The sequence below is a fragment of the Artibeus jamaicensis genome, unplaced genomic scaffold (genome assembly GCF_021234435.1).
Source record: "Artibeus jamaicensis isolate MK-2021 breed Jamaican fruit bat unplaced genomic scaffold, CSHL_Jam_final scaffold_847, whole genome shotgun sequence".
Taxonomy (NCBI): domain Eukaryota; kingdom Metazoa; phylum Chordata; class Mammalia; order Chiroptera; family Phyllostomidae; genus Artibeus; species Artibeus jamaicensis.
Window position 1 is genome coordinate 17,406,834 of NW_026522057.1, and position 23,167 is coordinate 17,430,000.

Here is a 23,167-nt window from a genome sequence, read left to right on the forward strand (position 1 = left end):
CCTTCCTGGCCCCGGGGGCTGCTTCTTCCCCAAACCTGCTCTGCTACAATTTCTTCCAGGCTCCCACATCTGTAAAATGGGGATAAAAAGAGTGTCTCTCTCTGAGGGCTGTTGTGAGGATTGGGGGAGATTCCCAAAGAGCCTGAAACCCAACATGCAGTAGGTCCTCGTAAATACTAATGATCATCACCACCACCACCATTTTTTTTCTATCTTTAAATTTTTTTAAATCTTTTTTAAAAAAATACATTTATTTTTAGAGGGGAAAGGAGGATGAAAGAGAGGGAGAGAACCATCACCTCTCACCCTGGGGAGACACACCTCTCAAACACCACCTGCCATACTGGGGACCTGGCCCACCACCCAGGCATGTGCTGGGGCTGTGAGTCAAACCTGTGACCTTTTGGTTCTCAGGCTGGCACTCAGTCCACTGAGTAACACCAGCCAGGGCTATCTTTAAATTTTTTTTACCACCACTATTTTAATAGTGTCTCTGAAGTCCTGTGAAATAGGCCTTGTGGGAGCACTACCCATATCTGATGGCCGAGAGGTGAGGCAGCCGTTCGTCCAGGCTCACTCAGCTAGGAAGTGCAGAGCTGGACGGGAATCGGGGCCTCCTTGTCACTCTTTGCAGGGAAGGTGAGTAAATCATATAGTCTGTATTTATTACCCACACTCTGCATGCAAAACCAGGCCCTGGTTGCTGAGGGACATTCAGATACAGTTCCCACCTTTGAGAGAGCTTAGAATTCAACTACTAAACAAGGTGTGAAAACAAAGCCTTGTTAGTTGAGGCAGAACACACTAAGGGTTGAAAGTGCAAAAGACACTCTGGTAAGAGGGTGGCAGGCAAGGGAAGCTTCCTGGAGGAGCTGGAGGACCAGTGAGATACGTGACTGGAGTGAGAGGTGTGTATGCTGGAGATGACAGAGATGTAACCAAGCTGCCAGGTTCCTTATGAACCAGGCTCTATGCTGAGAGCTTTACATGCATAATCTCATGAAATTTTCCCAGAATTCTATAAGGTGGGTGTTGTTACTAGGGGCGAGAAAACCTAGTTTACAAAACTTGCACGGGGTCACACAGGCCAGTCAAGTTTAAACCCAAGGCTGTTTACAAAGTCTGGGCTCTTAATCACTATGGATTATTGGCACCTCAGCTTCACTATCTGAGGGTGAGGACTATATATTAAGCTGGGAACCGACTCTGAATGGTGATAAACGCCAGGCTCAGACATGCAGAAAATCACACAGCACTGGGAAAGAATCAGCAGACCTAGAATTTAGCTGCAGCTTCTAGCAGCATTGCCATTCATTAGCCAAGGCCACTTCTCTGAACCTCAGCATCTCTTAACTGGAGAGAAGAGGAATGTAGTGGATTATCAACAATAAAGGTTTTGAATGAAGGAGGGAGGCTCTTGTGACTAGAGGATTGCTTCAGAGAACCCTAGAGATGTTCCAATATTCACTGGGTGTTGGGCTCTGGGAATACAACTGTGAGGAAGACAGAGCTCTGCACCCTGGACCCCACCCCACTCCCATACCTGCACGGGGCCAGGCACAGGGCACAGCTCAGGAGAACTGAGGAGGAACCTCTTGCTGGAACAAACAAGGGCTCAGCAGCTGGCCTGTCCTAGTTCTCAAATCAGCAAATCTCTCCGTGTGACCTGAGGCAAGTTACCCAGCCTCCTGGCCTCTCCGTCTTCACCGGGAAGATCTGCATTATTCGTCCCAGAATTGTTATATTAAATCCAACAAAACAATGCCATGTAATCGTCTAGCAGGGTGCTTGACAACTGTACACGCTCAATAAATGTTAATATTGCCCGCTAAGAGAAATAAATGTTAGGCTCCGTCCCTTGTCCCCCACCCCTCTCTGCCTCCAAGAAAGAGAATAGATTCCTGGCCTTCATTTTTTTTCCGAGAAAAGGATAGAAATGTATGTATGCTAGCTAGGCAACCATGCCAACTAACAAAAGACCCTCAGCCTGGGTGATATACTGTTGGGTCTGGGTTCAGGTCGGGACTCTGTTTCCGACCCACCCCCAGGGAATTCGGGCCTATTACCCGGAACACTCGCAGTGCTCAGTGCTTTCGGCACAGTACCGGAACCGCCCTCCCAGTCTGTTTCGAGAACGACAGCAGTTGTGGCTGTCTCTTTAAGCAGCCAAACTCCTGTTGCAATCACCGCCTAGGGGGATGGGTCTTTTCCAGGGGGTGGAGCCTATGCTTGTTGCAGCGACCAACAGAAGCTCAGCATTTTCCGCGGGAGATCCGAATTTCGCGGCACGCAGTTTGGCGCTAAAAAAAAAAAAAGAAGAAGAAGGAAAAAAAGAGGCAGAGAAAGGCTCAGGGACTACAGAGCAAGGCGAGAGAGAGTCGGTGCAATCGGTCCTCCTACCCCGTCCGAGCGCATCACGTCTCGGTCGAGCCCGCGGGTACGCCAGAGACCCCTAGGCGCTGCGCCCTAGACACCGAGGCCTTCAGGGGCGTGGGGCCGTCGCGGGTCGCCGCAGCCCTTGGGGCGGGGCAGCCCCAGCCGCGGGGCGATCTCCAAGCGGAGATCTCCAAGCGCTGTTCTGCTGGGCCGCGGGCCAGGAGGGGAGGGTCTGGCCTTGCCCCGCATGCGTCCATTGGCCGCTTCCTGGAGCCTCCGCACCATGCCGCGGGCCCTGTGAGTCGCCGCTGGCTCGGGAGCCCGCTGGTGCCCGCGGGTGCGCCAGGGGAGGGGGCTCTGCGCTCGCCATGTTGCGAGGGCCCCAGGCCTTGGCTCCGGCCTCTGGGCCGTCTCTGAAGGGGTTGCCCGCGATGAGCCCCACCGAACTGTGGCCACCCGGCCTCCGCAGCCCCCAGCTCTGCCCGGTCACCACCACCTACTACACGTCGCTGTACCCGCAGACTGTGCCTCCGGCCGCCGTGCCCGGCACCTGCCTCGACGCCACCCCCCACGGACCGGAGGGCCAAGCTGTGCGATGCGTGCCGGCTGGCCGGTTGCCGGTAATTCTGGGGACCCCTTCCACACCCCGCTAACCGCTTCCCTCTATGCTTTCCGTTTGTGGTCAAGGAGGGAGAGGCGCCCGGGACCCGGTTTGAGTGAAGCAGGTGGAGTTTGGGGAGGGAGAAGGGGAGCTTTCAGCTTCCAGAACAATTCAATGCCCCCCGTGGAGAAGAGCCCTTGATTTTCAAACTCGAGGTGAAATAACATTGGAATGGAGTGGAATGAACACTGGGTTGGCAGTGCGGCGATCCATCCCTCCATCCCTCCTGCACTATGTGACCTTGGGGAAGTCCAGGGAGCCAACTTTGTTGTCATTCATTCATTCTTCATTCATTGTTTGGCTCAGTAACCAGTACTGGGCACCTGCTATTGTGCCGGCACAAAGCTAGGTCTGCGGATACTGTAGGGACTTTAAAATGGGGGTGGGGGTGTCTTCTCAGTGGAGTATGGCTTGGACAGACTCCAAATTTTCCAGCCAGCCAACTCGCTCCTAATTATGTGCCCTGGGTCCTCCCCCAGGCCCAGTCTTCCCTCCCAGACAGCCAGCAGCAGGTGCAAGTTGGGGGCAGCTCCCCGGGGTTCCTGTTCAGATGGACTGTTCCCTCCTTAAGCCCCCAAGCCTGTTGCCAGGGAGAGCCTGAAGTGTAGCACACTGGGCACAAGGGTGTGTTTCGTGGGAGTGGAATTCCTGGCTGGAGCCCATGAGAATCTGAACAACCATAGGGTGAGGGTGGAGTGGGAAAAGCCCTAGGGGAAGGGGGGAGGTTGGAGAGCTTGCCTTCTGGTCTTAACTGCCACTAATTCACTGTGTGTCCTTGGACAAGTCTTAGCCCCGGTTTCGTTTTCTTGTAAATGTGTATGTGTGTGGAGTAGCTGTGGAGCTATCTGATCTCGGGTCCCTTCCAGCTCCAGGTGCTGGGTTTTGGGAGTAGGCTCCAGGGAGCGAGTGTTGGAGGTTTGCTTAGTTGTGAGTGATGAATAAATACAGGTTGAGGGAAGACCAGCCCCTAGAGGCACCTGGTCAGACCTGTGTCAATCAACAGGCACAGACCCAGCCATTTCTGGATGCTGGCGGAGCCTTCACTCCCTGCTATTGGAATTGTGTTTGGCCATATTCTAGGCTTTGCCCTATTCAGAGGCCCTTCCTCGTGTTATTTCCAACTAGGAGGAAGAAGGTGGGGGAGCTAGTCCCATTTGATAGGTCAAGGATAACTGGGACTGGGTTTCTGCCATGTGTTTGGCGTTTTACAGCCTAAAACAATTTTGAACCCTGTGAAGTAGATGGCAGTAGGGGGAAACTGAGGCTCAGAGAGGGGATGCGACCTGTGCAAGGTCATACAGGGAGATGTATGATGCCACAGGCAGGTGGTCATCAGTCTCTTCTCTGCAGCCTTGACTTTGCCCGGCACTGCCTGACTTAGAAGCTGGGTGCATCCTGGGAAGGGGCTCAGTGGCTGGCCCCGTCTCCTCTGGCCAGCTGCTTTCAGGCGCCCAGGCAGAGTTTCAGTAACAGCTGTGGTTTTGAACTGCTTCTCTCCCAGAGGAGCCCGGGTGCATCTGTTTGTACTTCTCTCCAAAGAGGGGCTCATTAATCACAGCAAGAATGGCTCTCTTTTACTGAAGCCTGTTGGGTGCCAGGCACTGCTTGGCACTCTTCGCATTCATTATCTTTGTCAAGATGCCTGGGATGAGGCATCTTACAGATGAGGAAACTGAGCAGAGACGTGAAGTCACTCTTCCAAGTAACAAGCCAAGAGGTGGTAGAGTCTCTTCCCATCAGACCACCCTAAAGGCCTACCCGGCCCAGAGCTCCCTCTTGCCTGTCAGTCCTCAGATGCCTGGTGCCCCTGGCCCTGTGGGCAGGCCTTGGCCCCCTGCTTACTCATTCTGTAGGGTGTGACCTGGAGTAGCTCCAAACCCAACCCTGGGTGTGGCCGCTTGCTTTGCGGCCAGGCTGCAAAGTGCAGGGTGAGCAGGATTTGTCAGTGAGCTGCTGCTGTTTAAAGGGACCTCAGGCACTGCCCAGGGATGGAACCAAGTTCAATGGCAGAATGAAGGGCAGAGCCCAGGTCTCTGCGCTCTCTGTCTAGTGCTTTTTCTGCCATTCTGTGCAGAAGGCTTGGGATGGTTGTTCGTTGGGTGGCTGCTCCGGCCAGGCATTGCACGTTGTCTTCATACCTGCAGGAACCTGGGAAGAGGGCAGGATTCTGCACTGTTCTCTTTTCCTTTGAATTCCTCTGTATTTTTCAAATTTCCTCTGAGAACCATGCAAGAAAGTGAACATTTTAATGAACAACCCTGCAAGACGGTTGGGATGAGGAAACGTAGGCTGAGAGGCAAGGGTGCGACTCCCACGCTGGGGTCTGGATGTGGGGTTGTGTCTGGCTCTCTCACTTCTGGGGCTGCATTAGAAAGGACCTCTGTTCTTCTCCCTCAGGATTGGCTGGGTGGCTTCGAATTTTAAGCCGGCCTTTAAGAAGCAGCCCAAGGGGCGACCTAAGAGGGCCCAGGTCAGAGCCAACCTGGCCTCTGGGTGTGGTCCCAGACTTTTGCTCTTGGCACATCCCTATCTTTTCAGCTGACCTCTGAACTTTTCCTCTTCGGCTGCCTCTGGAGTTTTAGTGACAGCAGCTCCCCCGAGTGCACAAAGCGCTTTGCTGCACTGTCTCACAGAATCCACAGCAGAGGTCCAGTGGCTTAGCCCCACTTCACGGGTAGGATGCAAGAGGTCAGCTGACTTGCTCAGCTCGCCCGGCTAAGAGGGGGGGAGGAGGGCTAGAGGGGAACCCAGGTGGGCCTGGCTCCAAGGTTTGTGCTCAGCCTCTCCTTGGTCCTCCTCCTGGGCTTGTCCTCGGCCACTTCTGCTCTGCAGGCTCAGGAACATCCACGTGCTGACCTTCCTCTGGGCAGCACACAAAGGTGTCAGAGAGATATCCTTGGGTGGGGGACACCTTGCTGCTTAGGGACTCAGAGTGCAGGATAAGGGTGAGAGTGAGAAGAGGGGCTGGTATGTGTGTGCGTGTGTATGTGTGTATGTGTGTAAAGTGATGGAGGCAGGTGGGTACATCCAGGCGTTGGCCCAGATTCCAGCAGATTCTGAGGGAATGTGTGTGGGATGGAGCTGAGGAAGCCTGCTGTGTGGCTTTGGAATCAGTCAGTCCTGGGTTCAAACCGGCTCTTCCCTTCAGCTGTGTGACCTTGGGGCACGTGGCTTAGCCTCTCTGAGTCTCCACTTCTCTACCAAGAGAGATTGCCAACACTGATGTCGCAGGACCGATGAGCAGGGGACAGGCTCTTCACAGGGACTCTCTTTAAGGTCCTGCCCCATTTCTCCCCACTCTGCAGGTAGTGAGGTCCTTCCTGGTATGTTCTGCCAGGTAGGGGAGGTGGGTGGGGCTGGGAGATTCTGGGTCGCCCCACCTCTGCCTCCGACAGAACTCGGCCTGACTTCCCTTTTTCTCCCTGCCCTTGGCTTCCTTTTGAGGACTGGATGAAGGGTTCTGGGATCAATAACCTTGATTAGGATCGATAAAGGCCTCGGAGTTTGCCGAGTCTCAGTTACTTTAGCTGTAAAATGGGGATAGTGGTGTTGGGAAGATTCAGTGAGGTGATGAATGTTCAGGCTTGGACCAGGGCATGTGGAAGGTTTCAGCAGATGATCGGGCCTTTCTCTAGAGACAAGATGGGGCCAGAGCAGGTCATCTTCCCTAGAATCTAGGATGTTACCAGTTGGGAGGTTAGACAATGAATATTCCAGAGAGACTTCAAGAGGAATGAGCAGGGAGGCATTTGGACCATGTCCACATCTGGGTAGGTGTGGTGGAGAGAAATATCATATCTAGGCTCCTCAAACCAGGGGGCATTGCTCCTTGGATCAATCCAGGAAGACTTCCTGGAGGAGGTGTGTGTGGGGGAGGGGCACATAGAGCAAGAACTGTCCTCGCCTCCCACACCTGCCAGCCCAGCTGTGCTCAGTAGCGGTTAGAACTCTCAGCCCTGCCGAGCATGACTTCACTACCAAAGGTTAAAATAGGCCTCTCTGTCCCAACCAGAGTAGGTAGGGGTGACTGGTTGGGACAGAAAATAGGAAGAACATAGGCTCAGTGACCCCCAGAAGTGTGTGCCAAGGAAGAGGCTGAGATTGGATTTTAGAGTAGGGACTCTGCGTTTCCTGAACATCCACTGCGGGCCGAGCCTCAGGCTGAGAGGTTTATCTTGAATTCTTACACTGGCCCCTTGGTGGAGGTATTTTTCTGCCCCATTTTACAGAGGAGGAAACAGGTTCCTAGTTGTGGGGCATTTCTCTGAGTTGTGTGTGCCTGGGAAGGAGCTGGGAGGTGCGGGCCCAGGGCTCTGACTCCAGCGCCCCAGTGCCCCAGTGCCCTAGCCCTGCCCCTGCCCAACCCTAACCAGGACCGAGGCCCCTTCCGGGCCAGCGCAGCTTCTGGGCCTGGCTGGGGCTGGGCGGCAGTGGGGTGTAGAGGAGCAGATGGGTCTGCGGTTTGATTTCCCCAGCAGGTGTTTCCCAAGCTTGGCGGGAACAGGGAGGGGGAGCAGGGGACCTCAGCTGCTTGTCCTTAAGACGTAGGGGAAGGATTCATTGTCTGCCCGTCTCCACTAAGAAAGAATGGCAAGTGGAGTCTATTCAGGAGGCCCTGGAGCCCTTGAGCTGGAGCCCAAACATCGGGGTGGGGGATGTTTGCACGGCTTCCCGATGTGGGCACCTCCCTGGGTTGTGGCACCAATCCAGGAAGTCCCCTGGGCCTGGGCGGATGCCCGGCCCCACCCTGATAAGGGCCAGCTGTGGGGCCGTGATGGGCACCCAGTCTGGCTGGGCCAGCTGCTTGGGGGGGGGCGGTGAGGGGGTGCTCTCCCCAGTCTGATGTGGTTTAGGCCCCACCCACTCCTTCCTGCATTATCCTCTGTGCGTAGGGGGAGGGGGCAGATTTAGAAGTGACCCTGTAGCCTGTTACTAAGGAACTCCCACCTTATGGTCACACTGACTTTGGTAAGGTCTGCACGTGCCTGGGCCTCAGAGGATGGGAGTGTTGTGTGCCTCTCAGAAAATAGGACTTCCTTCCCCTGAAAGGTCACTTGTCAGGTCATTGATATTTCCTCACCAAGTACAGTGATATTTCACCAGGACTGGGGGTAAACTGAGGCAGGAAGTAGCTGCTGGTGGCCTCAGTGCTTTGGCCCCACGTTGGGGAAGGGCTGAGGGGGGAATGATTCTCAAACTCTGCCTCTCTCCCTTCTCTCTCTGCAAGGCCAAAAGGAAGCTGGACCTGGAGGGGATCGGGAGGCCCGCGGTCCTGGAATTCCAGACTCCCAAGAGGAAGCACATTAGAGTGGATGGCCTCCCCAGCCCTAAAAGTGAGTGGTACTGATGGGTCACCTGGGGGCAGGAGACTGGCGGCGGGGTGGGCAGGGGCCCAGGGCAGCAGCCCCGCCCAGATCATCAGGAGTAATATTTGTAGCACACTTCCTGGTGCACAGAACTGTTTGCTGCGTGTTCGCTCCATGGACCCCGCCAGATGGGTCGGATTACCCTCCTTTGACTGATAAGCGACTTGAGACTCAGAGCTCGTGTGCCTTGCCCAAGGTCACACTGCTGACAGGTGGAGACAGGACTGCAGCCCAGTCTTGTACTGCTTCTCTCACACCTCTGCCCTTGGGTGCCGAACAGGGTGACGGACAGTCTGTTTGGGAGCTGACTGTTTTTAAAGTTTCTTAGTCCAATCTGACCTTTTCTCTGAGAGAATCCGGCTCAGAGAGGAGCAGGTTCTTCCCTCCACATGCAGACAGAGAGCTAAATAAGTGATTCAAGGGGAAGTGAAGCTGGGATTAATCCAACTCATGCTACCTCCGAGTTTTTTAAGATCCAGGGGCTGCCCAGGCAGTGACTTCCTAAAGCTAAGTTGCAGAGATTTTCCGCCTTAGTGTCTGCAGTCATTCTGGTTAGAGTGGGAGTTTCAGACCCTGTGTTAGGAGGAAATGCTAATTTGGGGGGTCAGAGACCCAACAAAAAAGGTATGTGACTGGGTGGGAAGCATAAGGGTCAGGAATCTTGGGGGTCCAGGCAGAGCTGTGCCCTGACCCAACTGGCCATTCCTCCTGTGTGAACCTTAGGTATCTCATCTGTAAAACGAGGTACAGCTAGATCGTGAGTAGCAGAAAGTGTCCTTTCCTATTGATGGGTAGAAGCTGCCCAGAGCTCTTTATGGAAGGATCCTAAGTGCATTGATCCATTAGTGATGCCTGCCCTGAGTGCAAAAGTTAAAAAAAGCAACCCGTGTGCCAAATACGTGTCATCTTTATGTTAAGGGATCCTAAGGTCCCCTTCTAGAGGAATCTGAGACTCTCTAGAACTCAGTTTCCTGAACTAGTTTGGACACTAACTTGCTGGGTGACTTGCAAGTCACTTGATTGCAGAAGTCCTCTTGTGGTTTAAGATGCTGCAGCTGAGATGTGGTCTTGTGACATCAGCTTCATTAACAAAGGGACCTTTTTCACGAACCTGCCCCACTGGAGCACACAGAAAGAAAAGGCAAGTCTGTAAGAACGTTCTCAAACCCAAGCTTGTCATTCGCTCCCTATCCTAACTCCAGATTTCTGACATAACAGGCGGGATAGGACAATGTTGTTAAGAAGGAAGGCTTACATTTACACTGTCTGGGTTTAAGTCCCAGCTTTGCCACTTTCTAGCCAAGTGAGGTGAGCATGTTACGTAACCTGTCCGTGCCTCAGTATACCCATCTGTAAAATGGGGATGGTTATGCACCAAATTTTTAGGGTGTTGTAGGGACTATTTTTGTTGTGTGTTGAAAGTGCTTAGCACAATGACCTACACACAGTACACGTTTGTCATTGTCATCATCGGCGGTGGTGGTGGTGACGTGGCTGCCCTGAGCTGTGGTGGAAAGGTGCTCTGTACCAGGGGTTAGGATGTCTGGTTTGAGCCCTGACACTGCCCTTGACTGTGAGACCTTAGCCGATCGCTTTCGCTCTCTAGGTGTGAGGCTCCCTGTTTGGACAATGGCAGTGAGTGACACCCCCCCCCCCGACTCACAGTGCTGTGTTGCTGGAAAGTGGGGGCTCTTGTGAAGGCTGGTACTGAGTGGGTCCCGGTCCCTGAAGGAGGCTCCCCAGGCTGGCCTTCTCTCAGCACTGACCACGCCCCTTCCCTCCTCAGCGCCCAAGTCCCCGGGGGAGAAGACTCGGTATGACACATCCCTGGGGCTGCTCACCAAGAAGTTCATTTACCTCCTGAGCGAGTCCAAGGACGGGGTCCTGGACCTGAACTGGGCTGCGGAGGTGCTGGACGTGCAGAAGCGGCGCATCTATGACATCACCAACGTGCTGGAGGGCATCCAGCTCATCCGCAAGAAGGCTAAGAACAACATCCAGTGGGTGTGAGTGCCTGAGCTGGGGCTGGCGGCACCTATGGGTGCAGGTGCTGCGGGTGGAAACAGGAGCAATATCCAGTGGGTGTTGAAGTCGGGGGTGGGGCCGAGAGCATCCAATGGGCACAAGTGCTCGGAGCAGACCACGAGCAACATCCACCAGGCGTAGAAGCTGGGGGCGGAGCCAGTGTACTAAGACTGGAGCGGAAGAGCAGGTGTACGTGCTGGAGCAGTACTGGGAGAGTGTGACAGGGCAGCGTGGAGGACGCTTTCTAGGGGCATAAAGGCCAAGAGGACTGTATCCTCTTGAGTCAGAGGCCCCAAGATTTCACTCTTCTAGTGTAGGAAAGTCCCCCAGTTGCTGAGCAGTAATAACCTAAGCTCCTTGCGGCTCAGAGATGTGAGGACTCCAGGCTTCTCTCCTCACTTCCACAAGGTCTTAAAGAGCAGACCTGCAGCCTCTGGCCTGAACCCTAAGAGAACCCAGGCAGGCAGGTCAGGATTGAGGTCATTCTAGCTTCCCTGCCATTTGCGGGAGGCCGGGGCATAGAGTGGACAGAGTTGAAAGCCTCCCGCAAGTGAGGTCACGCTCTGATTTATTTCTTCTCCCTAGCCCAACCCCCAAACATCAAGACTCGGTCTCTGGCAGCTCCCTGGGAGCTGATTTGCACAACCCAGGAGCACCATCGTACACCATGTGAACGGTCTCATTCTGGGGTTGTGCACCATCTGTGCAGCTGGGCCCTGCAGCCCTCAGGTTGGGGCCCCTGGGTGTGGACTGAGACTGACACTGGGGGGCTGCTCTGTTCCCAGAGGCAGGGGAATATTTGAAGACCCCACTGGGCCCAGGAGGCAGCAGCAGCTGGGGCAGGAGCTGAAGGAGCTGATGAGCACGGAGCAGGCCTTGGACCAGCTCATCCAGAGCTGCTCTCAGAACTTCAAGCACCTGACGGAGGACAAGGCCAACAAGAAATATCCTCTTTGGTCAGGAGAAGGCTGTCGGAGAGTGGGGGCCTGCTGCACACCCAGAGTTGATGCGGCGCCTCCCTCAGGGGCTGGCGTATCCATGTTTCCCTTTACGGGCGGCTTCTCCTCTTGGTTCTACTGAAGTGACTTTCTCATAGTAAAAGTAAGACAAGTGCATTTCTTTAAATCTGCAAAATGGAGAAAAGAAAGAAATAGCTGCCACTGCAACATAGCCATTGTTCTTGAACCTTCCACAGGTTATGTCTTTTTTTTTTTAGAGAATTTATTTATTTTTAAAGAGAGGGGAAGGGAAGGAGGAAAAAAGGGAGAGAAACATCAATGTGTGGTTGCCTCTCCCACCCCCACCCCCATACTGGCCCGCAACCCAGGCATGTGCCCTGACTGGGAATCGAACCCGCGACACTTTGGTTTGCAGGCCCGCACTCAATCCACTGAGTCACACCAGCCAGGGCCATGGGTTATGTTTGAATACAGTGTGTGACTGCTGTGCGTGACATTGCGTATCCTGCTTTTCTCCTCTCAGTGTATCACCATAGACAGTTCTGATGTGGGTACAAGTCCTTCCTGACTATTTGGCTGATCCATGAGAAATTGTTGGTATTGAACCATTTTTTATCTACAAAAACAGCAGCCTTATATGGTTGAACCTAATATTTATTTATTTACTTATTTTTTAAAGAAGAATTTGTTTATTTATTTATTTATAGAGAGAGGGGGAGAAGAAAGAGAGAGAGAAACAACCATGTGTGGTTGCCTCTCGCATGCCCCCCACTGGGGACCTGGCCCGCAACCCAGGCATGTGCCCTGACTGGGAATCGAACTGGCAACCCTTTGGTTCCCAGGCCGTCACTCAATCCACTGAGCCACACCAGCCAGGGCCTAATTGTTTTTTTTTTTTTTTGTATATGACCTTGTATATTTGGAAGGGTGCTAGGCATTGTGAGAAATTTCAAGAAATAAGACATGTCTTCCTGCCTTCTCTAGTTTAAGTGATGAAGCCTTTATGTTAAAAAAAACCTGATAAAAGGCAGCATTTAAAAACATGATTTATACCTTTGTTTGCTTTCTAAAGAGATCCAAAGTAGCTTATGATATTAACAGAACAGGTTACAGCGTGGGGTTGTTTCTAAGGTGTAGAAGGTGTGAGGAAGAACGTTCACAGGCTTAGGAGATGGGGGGTGGGATCCCTGCCTCGGGGGCTGAGGGTGTGGATTTTGACTTCCCTTGACTCTGCTGCCCCTACACTGGCCTACGTGACTTACCAGGACATCCGCGCTATTGGCACCTTTAAGGAACAGACAGTGATCGCTGTCAAGGCCCCTCCGCAGACGAGGCTGGAAGTGCCCGACAAGAGTGAGGTGAGCAGAGGGCATTTGGTGGGGAGCAGGGTTAGGGGGTCCTGGGCAGCTCTGCAGGCCCTGGCCCTGCCCAGCCCCAGCTCCCCCAGGCCTTGCCAGTGCCCACAGCAGGCCCTGAGCTGGGGCAGAAATGACGGAAGCTGGGAAGGGCGAGAGATTCTGGCCAGAGGAAAACCTCTGCTTCTGGTTGCTCTCTGCATCCCACCAGCCCCTGTGTGTCTGTTCACACACACACATGTGACCACACACAGCAGTGGTAGCGCTCACAATAATCCTTCAATGCTAACCATGCTGTTCTAGGTTAAAGACCGAAATTCTTAACACTCCCTGTGAGGCCCTCTGCACTCTGACCTCGCCAGCCACCTGCCTGCCTGCCTGCAGGTCCCCACTGCTGTAAGCTTGTCCGCAGTACAGGACTTCACACCTGCTGTTCCCTCCAGCCGAAATACTCTTCCCTCTCTCCCCCTGGTTTACTGCCATTGAGCCTACAAGTCTCAACTCAAATGTCACTTCCACCGAGAAGCCCTCCCTGATCACCCCTAGAATTCATAACCACCTGTGCTTTCCCACCACACCAGAATATCTTGGTGCTTCCATGGCAATAGTCTGTTTTGTCCGTTAGAGTGTCCACTCCACAAAAAGTGCGTTCCCCTCCTGTGGTACCCCAACCCAGAGCCTCATAAAGGCTCAAGAAATAGTTTGTTTAATGGAAGAACATGAAGATAAATAAGGCCCTGCCTTCACCACCTTGGAGGAGCTCAGAACCTAAAAGACCAAAGCAGGCCGAGGGTCATAGACTGAAGATGGGCTTTGAGGGCCAGGAGGAAGGAGAGTTGGAGGAAGCAGGCATCGGTGGTGACAGTTAAACTGGGTCCTGAAGGATGAAGAGGATTTTAAAAATCAAGTCATTTACCACATATAGTTGGTATACAATATTGTATCAGTTTCGGGTGTACAGTACAATGACTCAACATTTGTACACCTGATGACATGATCGCCACACTAAGCTTAGTAATCACCTGTCACTGTGCAAACCTATCCATTGCATAGGATTTTGCCAGCGGAGTGGGGGAGGAGGGCGCTGCGGGAGCCCCGGCCTGGGGAGCTGAGTGCGTGTCGGAGTGGCACGTGTGTGCAGTCAGCTGTGGCTGAAGCTGCTGGTATATGGTAGACAGGAGGCGAGGATGGGAAAGCCGTGTATCAGGACTCATGGTTACAAGTAGCAGAAAGATAAGTCCCACTGGCTTCAGCGAGTGGAAGAGGGAGCTGAGCGACAGGTCCTGGGGGAGGCTGGGGAGACTGCAGGGGCTCGCCCCTGACTTTAAGTCCGCCTCACGCTCTCCATCTCTCACTGTGCCGCTCTCTGTGCTGACTCTGCTCCCGGGTGGGCTCCCCGCTTGTAGCAAAGATAGCCTTCGTGATACCAGCTGGGCAACCCCAGTGGGAAGGGGGCCTCTGCTGCCAGGCCCTGGGCCTGATGCTGGTTGACTGGCCTGAGTCACGTGCCACCCTGCACCAGTTACTGTCCTTCGGACTTTCTCGTCCTGCATCCCAAGCTCACCCATTGGAGCTTGAGAGTGGGGATAGAGGGATTTCCTGAAGGAAAATCCAGGCATTCTCCCTGAAAGAAGGGGGCCCGGGAGCCAGGCGGGTGGAAGCAGCAGATGTCACTGCGGGCCAGACGGGGCAGGCCTCCGTGCCCAGCTCAGGGGTTGAGCTTGCTCTCGTGAGTGGTGGGAGCCACGTGTGTCCATCCATGTGCACTGACCCCTGAGTAAGTGTCCAGCTGCCCAGAGCCATGGCCTGGCTTCTCTTCCTCCTCCAGGAGAACCTGCAGATATACCTGAAGAGCACGCAGGGGCCCATCGAAGTCTACCTGTGCCCGGAGGAGATGCAGGAACCAGATAGCCCTGCCAAGGAGCCCATCCCCTCCACGTCCACCCTCAGCCCCAGCCCCGACTCTGCCCAGCCCAGCAGCAGCACCAACCCTGGCATTCTGGAACCCACGGCATCCCCAGGTAGGGCCCTCTGTCCAGGGGAATAGGAGGTGGGGAGAGCCACCAGCCTTAGCTTCCTCCTCCACATCAGCAGTTGTTGGGTATTGACCTTCTACCCAGCAGCAGAGGATATAGTCCTCCCCCGTGTGTGTGCACTGCACTCTACACGCCATAAAGCACGTGTGCATTGCTGTCTCACGTATGCATCAGCCTGCCCTGGCCAGCCGATCCTGCTTCAGGGCAGTGGGGGGCCTGGGTTTGAATCCCGGCTCTTCTTACCAGCTATGTGGTCTTGGACAAGTTATTTAACCTCTCTTTGCCTCAATTTCCTCATCTGTAAGTTGGTCTTAGTAATTAATGGTGTTCACTGAATGGGCTGTTGTGAGAGTTAAATGAGTGAATACATGAAAGCACTTAGAACTGTGCCTGGCAGTGAGTGCTAGCTGCTGTGACGGTGATTATTGCAGCCACCGCTGGTCCTGCGGCTTCTGTGACAGCTACTAAGAGCAGAGCTTCTTGCGCTCAGTCAGCCTACAGGAAGTGGAAACTATACTCTTTTTTTTGAGGAAGGCTCAATGCTCTCTTGGATAATAACTAAGGTTTTTGAACCATGACTCTGCCAGGTTACTGGGAGACACTCATTTTCACATTACTCCTCACAGCAATGCTCCTGGGTTTTCTTATTCCCAGGGTAGATGTAATCAACCGAGGCAGAGAGGTGATGCGGCCTGCCTGAGGTCTCCCGTCTGGGGGGCGACACAGCTGGGTCCTGAGCCTTGGTCTTCACATCCCTAGCCCAGGGCTGTCTCCGCGGGAAACAGAACGAATCAGGCAGGGGATCCTGGCTCAGCCTGGGCTGGGAGGCAGACGGTCCAGCTAAACGCTGGCTACGCCTCGCAGGAAGTAGCATGAGGCAGTTGCCGGGGAGAAAGAGGCGGGAGAGGTCCTTCCCAGGGAGGGTGGGTGTCTGCAAGGAGTGGGAGTGGGACACTGGGAAGGCCCCTCCACCAGCCTGGGTTTTGCTGTTTGCTGGGATCACACCTCGGGTCAGACTGGCAGGATTCTGGAGTCTACGCAGACCAGTGTTCCACTCTATGTGTTTTAGCAGCAGAGTTTCCTTAAGTAGAATCCCAGGGTTTAAACAAATGCAGAGCCCTGGCTGGTGTGGCTCAGTGGATTGAGTGCCAGCCTGCGAACCAAGAGTTCATCGGTTTAATTCCCAGTTAGGGCACATGCCTGGTTTGTGGGCTGGGGGTCCCCAGTTAGGTGTGTGTGTGAGACGCAACCAATGTATCTCTTACATATATATTGCCCGTTTTTCTCTCTCCTTCCCCTGCTCTCTAAACATAAAAAATTAAATCTTAAAACAATAAAACAAATGCAGAGCTAGAACAGGTCTGATGGAAGAGGTCTGTTTGGGAGGGTCTATAGAATACAGATTGGGTTCCATTTCTTTATGTAACTCAAGGATTGACACGCTATTGCCTGCAGCCCAAATTCGGCCTGTTTTTATGTGGTTCATGAGCTAAGAATGGTTTTCACATTGTGAGAGTTATAGGGGAAAAAAGAAAAGAAAGTGACTGTGACAAGAGACCATAAGTGTCCTGCAAAGCTGAAAATACTATGGGCCTTGTACAGAAGTTTGCTCACCCCTGATCTAACTCAGCCCTTCATTTTGCATATGAATAAAGGAAGCCCAGAGAGGGCAAGTGACTTGTCTAAGGTCACACAGCAAGTTGGTGGTGGAGCTTGGGCAACAGCCCAGACTCCCAACTCTTCTCTAATGATCTCTCCTGTGTCCTGGCCTGGTCTGGGGACCAGGGCTTCCCCCCGCACCAACCATCTGTCCCTCTGGGCACCTCCCAGTGCCTATCTCCTACTCCAGGCCTGTGCCCCACCCTGTTCTCACTCCACTGTCAACAAGTATGCGGCTCTCCAAAGTTCGAACCGCTTTCATTTCCGTTGGCCTCTGAGACATCCTTGCAGGCGCTGACATTCCGATGTAAACCTGAATGTGGCTGACAACACCGAAGTTAAAATCCGGGGACTCGCCTGCCCCTCGCCTCCCATGACTTGGTGAGGGGGGTGAGTCACCTCAGCCCCTCAGAGCCTGCTCCCGTACTCATGACCCCCTCGTGATCATTGGGTGGGTTATGGAGATGACACAGCGTGAGTGTGATTTTTAAGAAGGCTCATGTGAACTGTGCACCTACTACGTGCAGTATGGGAGGCACAGAAGTGAATGTGAGCCACTCGGGGTGGTGGAGGCACAGATATGACAAAGAGCAATTCTCCTGAGAACGTGACAAACCCTGAGAGAGAGAGAGAGAGAGAGCAAGGTCCGGCCTGCGGCAGAGGCGCTCACAGGTCAGCCCAGCTGCTGCCCCAGGCCGCTCAGTGAGGGCGGCCCTTTCTTTTCCTCCTGGTGAAACGGAGGCACCGGGTCCCCCAGCCGGTGAGGCGGGGCTGGGATCTGAGCCCACGTCCTCCCCACTCCCGAGCCAGGCCTCTTCCTATAACACCCGCAGGCCTCCACAGCACAATGAACAAACATTTGTGTTTTGTTTTGTTTTTTCTTCATTTGAATACACTTAATTGACTTCTTTGAGCTTCAGTTTCCCTATCTTTTTTTAAAAAAGATTTTATTTATTTATCTTTAGAGGGGAAAAGAAGGAGAGAGGGAGAGGAACATCAATGTACGGCTGCCTCTCATGGGTCCCCTGCTGGGAACTGGCCTGCAACCCAGGCATGTGCCCTGACTGGGAATTGAACCGGCAACCCTATGGTTCACAGGCCCGCGCTCAATCCACTGAGCCGCCCCAGCCAGGGCCAGTTACCCCATCTTTACTAGGGGTAACAGCACTGACACTTGAGTGTCACATGGAGGTGACACCTGCCTGTCCTGGAGAGCAGAGCCGGGCCCCGTGAGCCCTTGGTGAATGGGGCCGTTGTCACTGCGGACGGGGCAGCGACAGACCCAGTGCGGAGCTTTTGCTCGCCAGCCGTGCTTCACCTGCACTTGGCATCTCGCCCTCTCTGCCACCCTCTGAGGTCTGCGTCACCACCCCTGGTTGGAGGCAGGGACACGGGGGCTCAGCCATAGGACGTCTCCTCCTCACGGGCTGTCAGGCACGCCAGCCTGGTTGCCTTTCCAAAACAGCGCCTGGTAGGGCCTTAAGGAATGAGCCACGTGCTGAGAATGCAGGCATCGGGGTGCACTTGACGGGGGTCCCAGGCCCTACTCCACGCCTGAGTCGCAGACCACCTTCTTACCTGTACGTGAAAGTGGACTTGGTGTCTGAGGCCGCTGGTGACCGGTGTAGCCAGAGTGGGCGAGCGTGGACCGTGGGAGGGAGGCAGACGGGGGCCCGATCAGACCCGGCCTTCTCGACCCTCGTCAGAACTTGCACTTAGTACTCTAAGTCCTTTTATTTTTTAAAAATGTATTTATTTACTTTTTTAGAGAGAGGGGAAGGGAGGGAGAAGGAGAGGGAAAGAACCATTGATCAGTTGCCTCTCACACGCCCCCTACTGGGGACCTGGTCCTCACTGGGAATCAAACTGGCGACCTTCAGTTCACAGACTGCTTGGTGCTCAGTCCACTGAGCCACACCAGCCAGGTCTCTAAGTTCCTTTTATATCAGAGCACAGATGGCAAGGGACAAGAGCTGAAGCAAGGTGGCTGGTCAGGAGTGGTGTGGGTGAGGAGACAGTGGGACAAGGACCACAGCGATGGACCGAAGGGGGTGGGCAGCTTGGAGAACTCACTTGGTTGTGGAGAGGAGCTTGCTGCCGGATTGGATGCAGGGGAGATGGGCTGAATTCCAGGATTCTTGGGCCTTCCGGCCTAGCCCACCGAGTGGGCGGTGGTTCATTTCTTATGACAGTGAGCACAGGCCACCCTTGAGAAACTGTGCTCCGAAAGGGGGCAGTCGCATGGGCTGGTGACTGGAGTCGTGAGGCCAGGAGAGGAGAGTTCGTCAAAGACGGAGTTGTTAGATCTGTCCAGGTGTGGACGGGAACGATCTGGTGGAGCGAGAGGAATTGATGATGCAGGAGAAAAGAAAATGATATCAGGGACATCGCAGTGAAAGAGAGCAGGTTCTGAGGGCAGGAGGCCCCTCCCACTGGGGGAGGACAGAGGAGAGAGTGGGAGGAAGAGGGCCGTGTCCAGGGCTGGTGCCAGGAACGGGAGGGTGTCCTGTGCCGTGAGGCGTGCGGCAGGGTGGGATGCGGCAAAGTGGGAGAGAAGAGAAGGGCACGCGGCCGTCCAGAGAGCTGGAGGGCTGCCCCCGTGCTCTGGGGCCTGGCCGGAGGCTTCTGGGCACCAGGGCCGGGCCTGACCCTCGTCTGTTTGTCTCCAGCACCGTCGCCGACTTCCCAGCAGGAAGCTGTGCTGCCGCTGCCTCCATCCCTCGTCCCTCTGGAGGCCACCGACAGCATGCTGGAGCTGCCGCACCCACTCCTGCAGCAGACCGAGGACCAGTTCCTGCCCCCAGCGCTGACAGACAGCTCGCCTCTGATCAGCTTCTCTCCGCCCTTGGACCAGGACGACTACCTGTGGGGCCTGGACGAGGGCGAGGGCATCAGTGACCTCTTTGACTTCTATGACTTCGGGGACCTGCTGATTAATTGAGTGACCCTGCCCACCCCCAGCAGCCTGCCACTGTCTCTACCTCCTTGCAGACGGACTGACAGGCCCTCTGCCTGCACTGGGACACTGGCCGCTAGGTGTTACCCTTCCAGTACGGGGGTCTCCTCTCCTTCCTGCCCCCCGCCCCTGCACCAGCCGAGGCTGCCTGGGAAGGTCGTGGAGGGTGCGGGTGAGGATTGTGCCAGGGTCTGAGTACGGTCCTTCCTAGTGGAAGCTGGGCCTGCAAAGGCCCATTTAGCCTTCTGACCTCTCACGTGAAGGGCCACAGATGAGGTGACTAGGTCCGGGGCAAGGCCCTGCCACGGCCTTCTAAGGGGTAATTAGGACCCTCAATGTATTGGAAAGCACTTAATGCCTTGTGTATTTATTTCAGGTTGACTTTAGTCTATGTGTCTTCCTTGAGTTTTAGCAGGGACGTGTTCCGGTCAGGCTCCTCAGGCCCACACTGACCGCTGTCCAAGGGCAGCCCTGGGCTTGCAGGCACCCAGGCCAACTCCCTGACCCCCCATCGTGGTGGCAGCTGGGTCTCTGAGTCGCCGTCCCAGGACCGTTCATTGCACTTAGGTTCCTAATTCTAGTAAGTGGCGGCTGAGGGCCCAGCCGTGGCCGCCTGGCCTCCTCTGTCCCAGAGGTGGTTGCAGGGAGCCATCCCAGCTCAGGCGGCACTGAGGCTCCTGGGAAACAGGACCAGCCAATAAGGAGCCTCCCTCCCTGTGGAATTCCTTATATCCTTCCCTTAGAACGTAAAAAATGGTCCTCGGGGAGATGCAGAGCAGAGCTGCGGAGGACGTGCGGACAGGAGTGTAGAAGCAGGTTGAACGGCCCTTGCAGGCACTGCCCCTCCGCTTGGGCCTTTGCCTGGGACAGGGGCTGTTGCACATGGAGGACCTGGGGGACAGGGCAGCCGCACAACAGAGAAGGGTGAGATGAGACCGGAAATTGCCAGAACACGCCCCTCTGTAGCTGCCGGTATCCTCCTCTCCTTCCTTGGAAAGATTTTGGGTTTTTTTGCCTCGTTTGTTAAAGGGGGTGATTCTTTAAGGACTTCCCCTTCCCCCCCAGCTCACACATGGACCCCCAGGGACAGAGGTGACCAGGACTTGATGGCATGTTGGCTCCTTTTGTCAGGAATGCAGAAGTGACATGGAGGGTCTTCCCTGCAGACCAGACTAGGCAGCTAATGAGATGGGCTCGTGTTACCTCTTCAGACCTGGAGTTCTAGGGTCTTTGGCCTCCCCCACCCTAACCCCCAGGGGCTTGACCATCCCACCTTGTCCTTGTAACCCAGCTGGGTGGGGGGCTGTCGGCTCTCCTCCCCCACCCAGCCCGGGGTGGGGTGCCCTGGGCTGAACCACGGCTGTGCCTTCCGGAGGGAGGCGGCCAGGGGCAGTGGTCTGAGAGGCCCACTCCCCACCTCAGGGAGCAGTTTTCTCAGGGGCTCAGCTGGGCAGCACTTTGTTTTTCCTACGTTTGTAGCATTAAGCTAGTTCATAGTATGAATTCAGCCTTGTGTGATTGCTCTCAAAGTGATCTATAGGCCTCTGAAGTTTGGGGGACAGGGTCCAAGGCAACTAATGCCCAGCTGGGTGCAGTTGGGCCCTGTCATTTGCAGGTCAAAGGCACCCAGCTCTATAAACAGGGCTAACCTATAATTTACAGAAATGCCTTTGGTCTCCCCTCCCCCACAGCTCCACGGGGCATTTGCAGCCCAGCCAGCTGCCTAGGACCACCTTGGCCCTTGCGGGTCTGGTCGGGGCCTGTGGGGCTGGAGATGGCCGAGCCACTGGGCTGCCGTTTGTCCACTCACCATCTCTGAGGACAGGCATGTTTGATTTTCATGCCTTGGGCTCTATCTAGAGCTTTCTCCTAGAATTGAATCAGAAAAAAAGGAGTAAGAGGCCTGCAGGGTCCACTGGGAATGAGTTTAATGCTGAAATCTGGCCGGAATACAAGCTCTTTCTCCAGATGCCCAGCAGCAGGGTTGGACCCAGGGGCTTCCCCGTGGGCCCAAGGCCTGTCGCCTGAGCAGCTTCCCCGGTCACCTCCTGTGTGGTCCCCTGCCTGGCCCCGGGGCTGGGCCACCCAGACCCATTCTCAGGCTCGGTGTAGGAAATGAGTTTGAGCCTCTTTCTTACCAGTGACACTTGAAACCCCCCCAAGTTCACTGAAGTGCTTTAAGAATGCATTTTGAAGGGTATTTTTCCTTTAGGGGCCAGGAAAACATTGAAACTAGGGCAGAAGAAAAGCCAGTTTCTTCCTAAGGTACATTATTTCTGCCAGGAAGTTCCTCAGCCCCCAAGTCACCTGTGTTCCCAGGGACATCAAAGACTCAGGGCCCCAGGGAACCCAGTAGTATTACATTGTTGGATAGAGTCGGATTCTAAGAAATTCCTTAAAACCAGGGACATGCTCCCGTGTCCCTTCCGTTGACAGTGTTGGCTAGACCAGAGTGGCGTCCCCTCCCCACCGCAGTGCTGGTCTGGCCAGCACAGCTACAGGAAAAGGGGAGAAGAAGCTCACAAAACTGGCTCTGGGAAGGTTCAGGCTTCATTTTCTCTCCCCAAGTGTTTCCAGCATCAGTTCTGCACAGTGTTTAGTGTCTTTAGTGAAAGAGTTTTCATGTCCTGTGTCTGAGCGTTGTGTGGCTTAGCACATTTGAAGTGGAAGCCTTTTGGGGTTGTTTACAAGCAGCTATCTGGTTCTTGTCATTGTGCTCCAGGGTCCCCTGGGACCCTGTTCTCCCGAGAGGACCCTCAGTAACCAGAAACCTGGCCAGCCTGGGTGAGTGAAGAAGCCTTGTGTGAGGCATATGGGTCTCGAGGGCAAACAAACCCGAGGGAGCCCGGCCTTGGTGCGGGGACTCTGGATGGGTCACTTACCTCTGACCTGCGTTTGCCCTGGGTCCTACTTTGATGAGCGCCGTGTAAACCTCCCTGTGTGTGATAATTGGGCATTAAACAGCAACTTGGGGCACCTGGTCTCTGTTGTGCTTTCTGAAGGTCATAGCTGTGGGTCTAGTTCCGCCAGGTCAGGTGTGGGGACTATCCTGACCAACTGACTGGTTTCTCCCTTTTCCACACTAGCTTATTACCATGCCTGAAATCTCCCCATTAAGACCAAAAAGTCGGCTGCACCCCGATCTAAAATGGGAGCACCTTCCCTGCTCACCTGAGCTATTTCAGTAGCTTCTTTAATATTTTCTGCTGCCCACTCTTCTCCATTTCAGCCTCTCTAGCAGTGGTTTTCTAAGTGTGGTCCTCAGACCAGCATTACTTGGGAACTTGTGAGAAATGCATATTCTCAGGCCCTACTCAGGACCTGAAGAAGGAACTCAGCGGGTTGGACCCAGAACCACAGCTTAATAAGCCCTCCAGGTGGTTTTAACGCAGCTGAAGTTTGAAAGCCACGTCCTCTCCTACCCCAGAGAGATCCTCCTCAAACAATTCTGGTGATGCCGCTCCCCCGCCTAATGGATGGCTTCTCTCCGCCCTTAGGATGAAATCTCCCCCTTTGCTTGACCAGAAAGTCCATGTACAACCTTACAACTGGCTTGCTCTAATTTTCCAGACCCACTGGCCACTCCTCGCCACCCAGTCACATGGGACTTCTATATTAGTTCCCCAAAACAATACGTTTCCTCTCTTCTGAGCCCTTCCACGTGCTGTGCGCTCGCTCCCCTCGTCATGCCCTTCTCTCCTTTTCAGCTGAACTGGCTCCTGCCTATTCTTCAAGGTCCAGTTCAATAGTCTTTGTAGTTTTCCTTGACGCTAA

General features: G+C 54.4%; 1 protein-coding gene across 2 annotated transcripts; it reads left to right on the plus strand.

The window, feature by feature from the left end:
* Window positions 1-2,445: 2,445 nt before the first annotated feature.
* On the plus strand, window positions 2,446-22,363 carry E2F2 (E2F transcription factor 2). 2 transcript variants are annotated; one of them, XM_037135935.2, is made up of 7 exons: window positions 2,446-2,996; window positions 8,265-8,370; window positions 10,190-10,409; window positions 11,214-11,372; window positions 12,631-12,745; window positions 14,571-14,763; window positions 19,107-22,363. In XM_037135935.2, exons 1-7 carry the CDS (start codon window positions 2,745-2,747, stop codon window positions 19,376-19,378), a joined length of 1,317 nt encoding a protein of 438 aa, XP_036991830.2. In that variant the 5' UTR covers window positions 2,446-2,744; the 3' UTR covers window positions 19,379-22,363. The 2 variants fall into 2 exon arrangements, with proteins under 2 accessions (XP_036991830.2, XP_036991831.2); XM_037135936.2 differs by lacking the exon at window positions 2,446-2,996 and adding an exon at window positions 7,933-8,005.
* Window positions 22,364-23,167: the final 804 nt, after the last annotated feature.

Bases quoted from the DNA above. Each gene is read 5' to 3' on its own strand.
- E2F2 (XM_037135935.2), top strand. From the start codon at position 2,745: ATGTTGCGAGGGCCCCAGGCCTTGGCTCCGGCCTCTGGGCCGTCTCTG. The intron at 8,371-10,189 runs GTGAGTGGTACT...TTCCCTCCTCAG, and splicing joins TGGCCTCCCCAGCCCTAAAA to CGCCCAAGTCCCCGGGGGAG. The intron at 10,410-11,213 runs GTGAGTGCCTGA...CTCTGTTCCCAG, and splicing joins AAGAACAACATCCAGTGGGT to AGGCAGGGGAATATTTGAAG.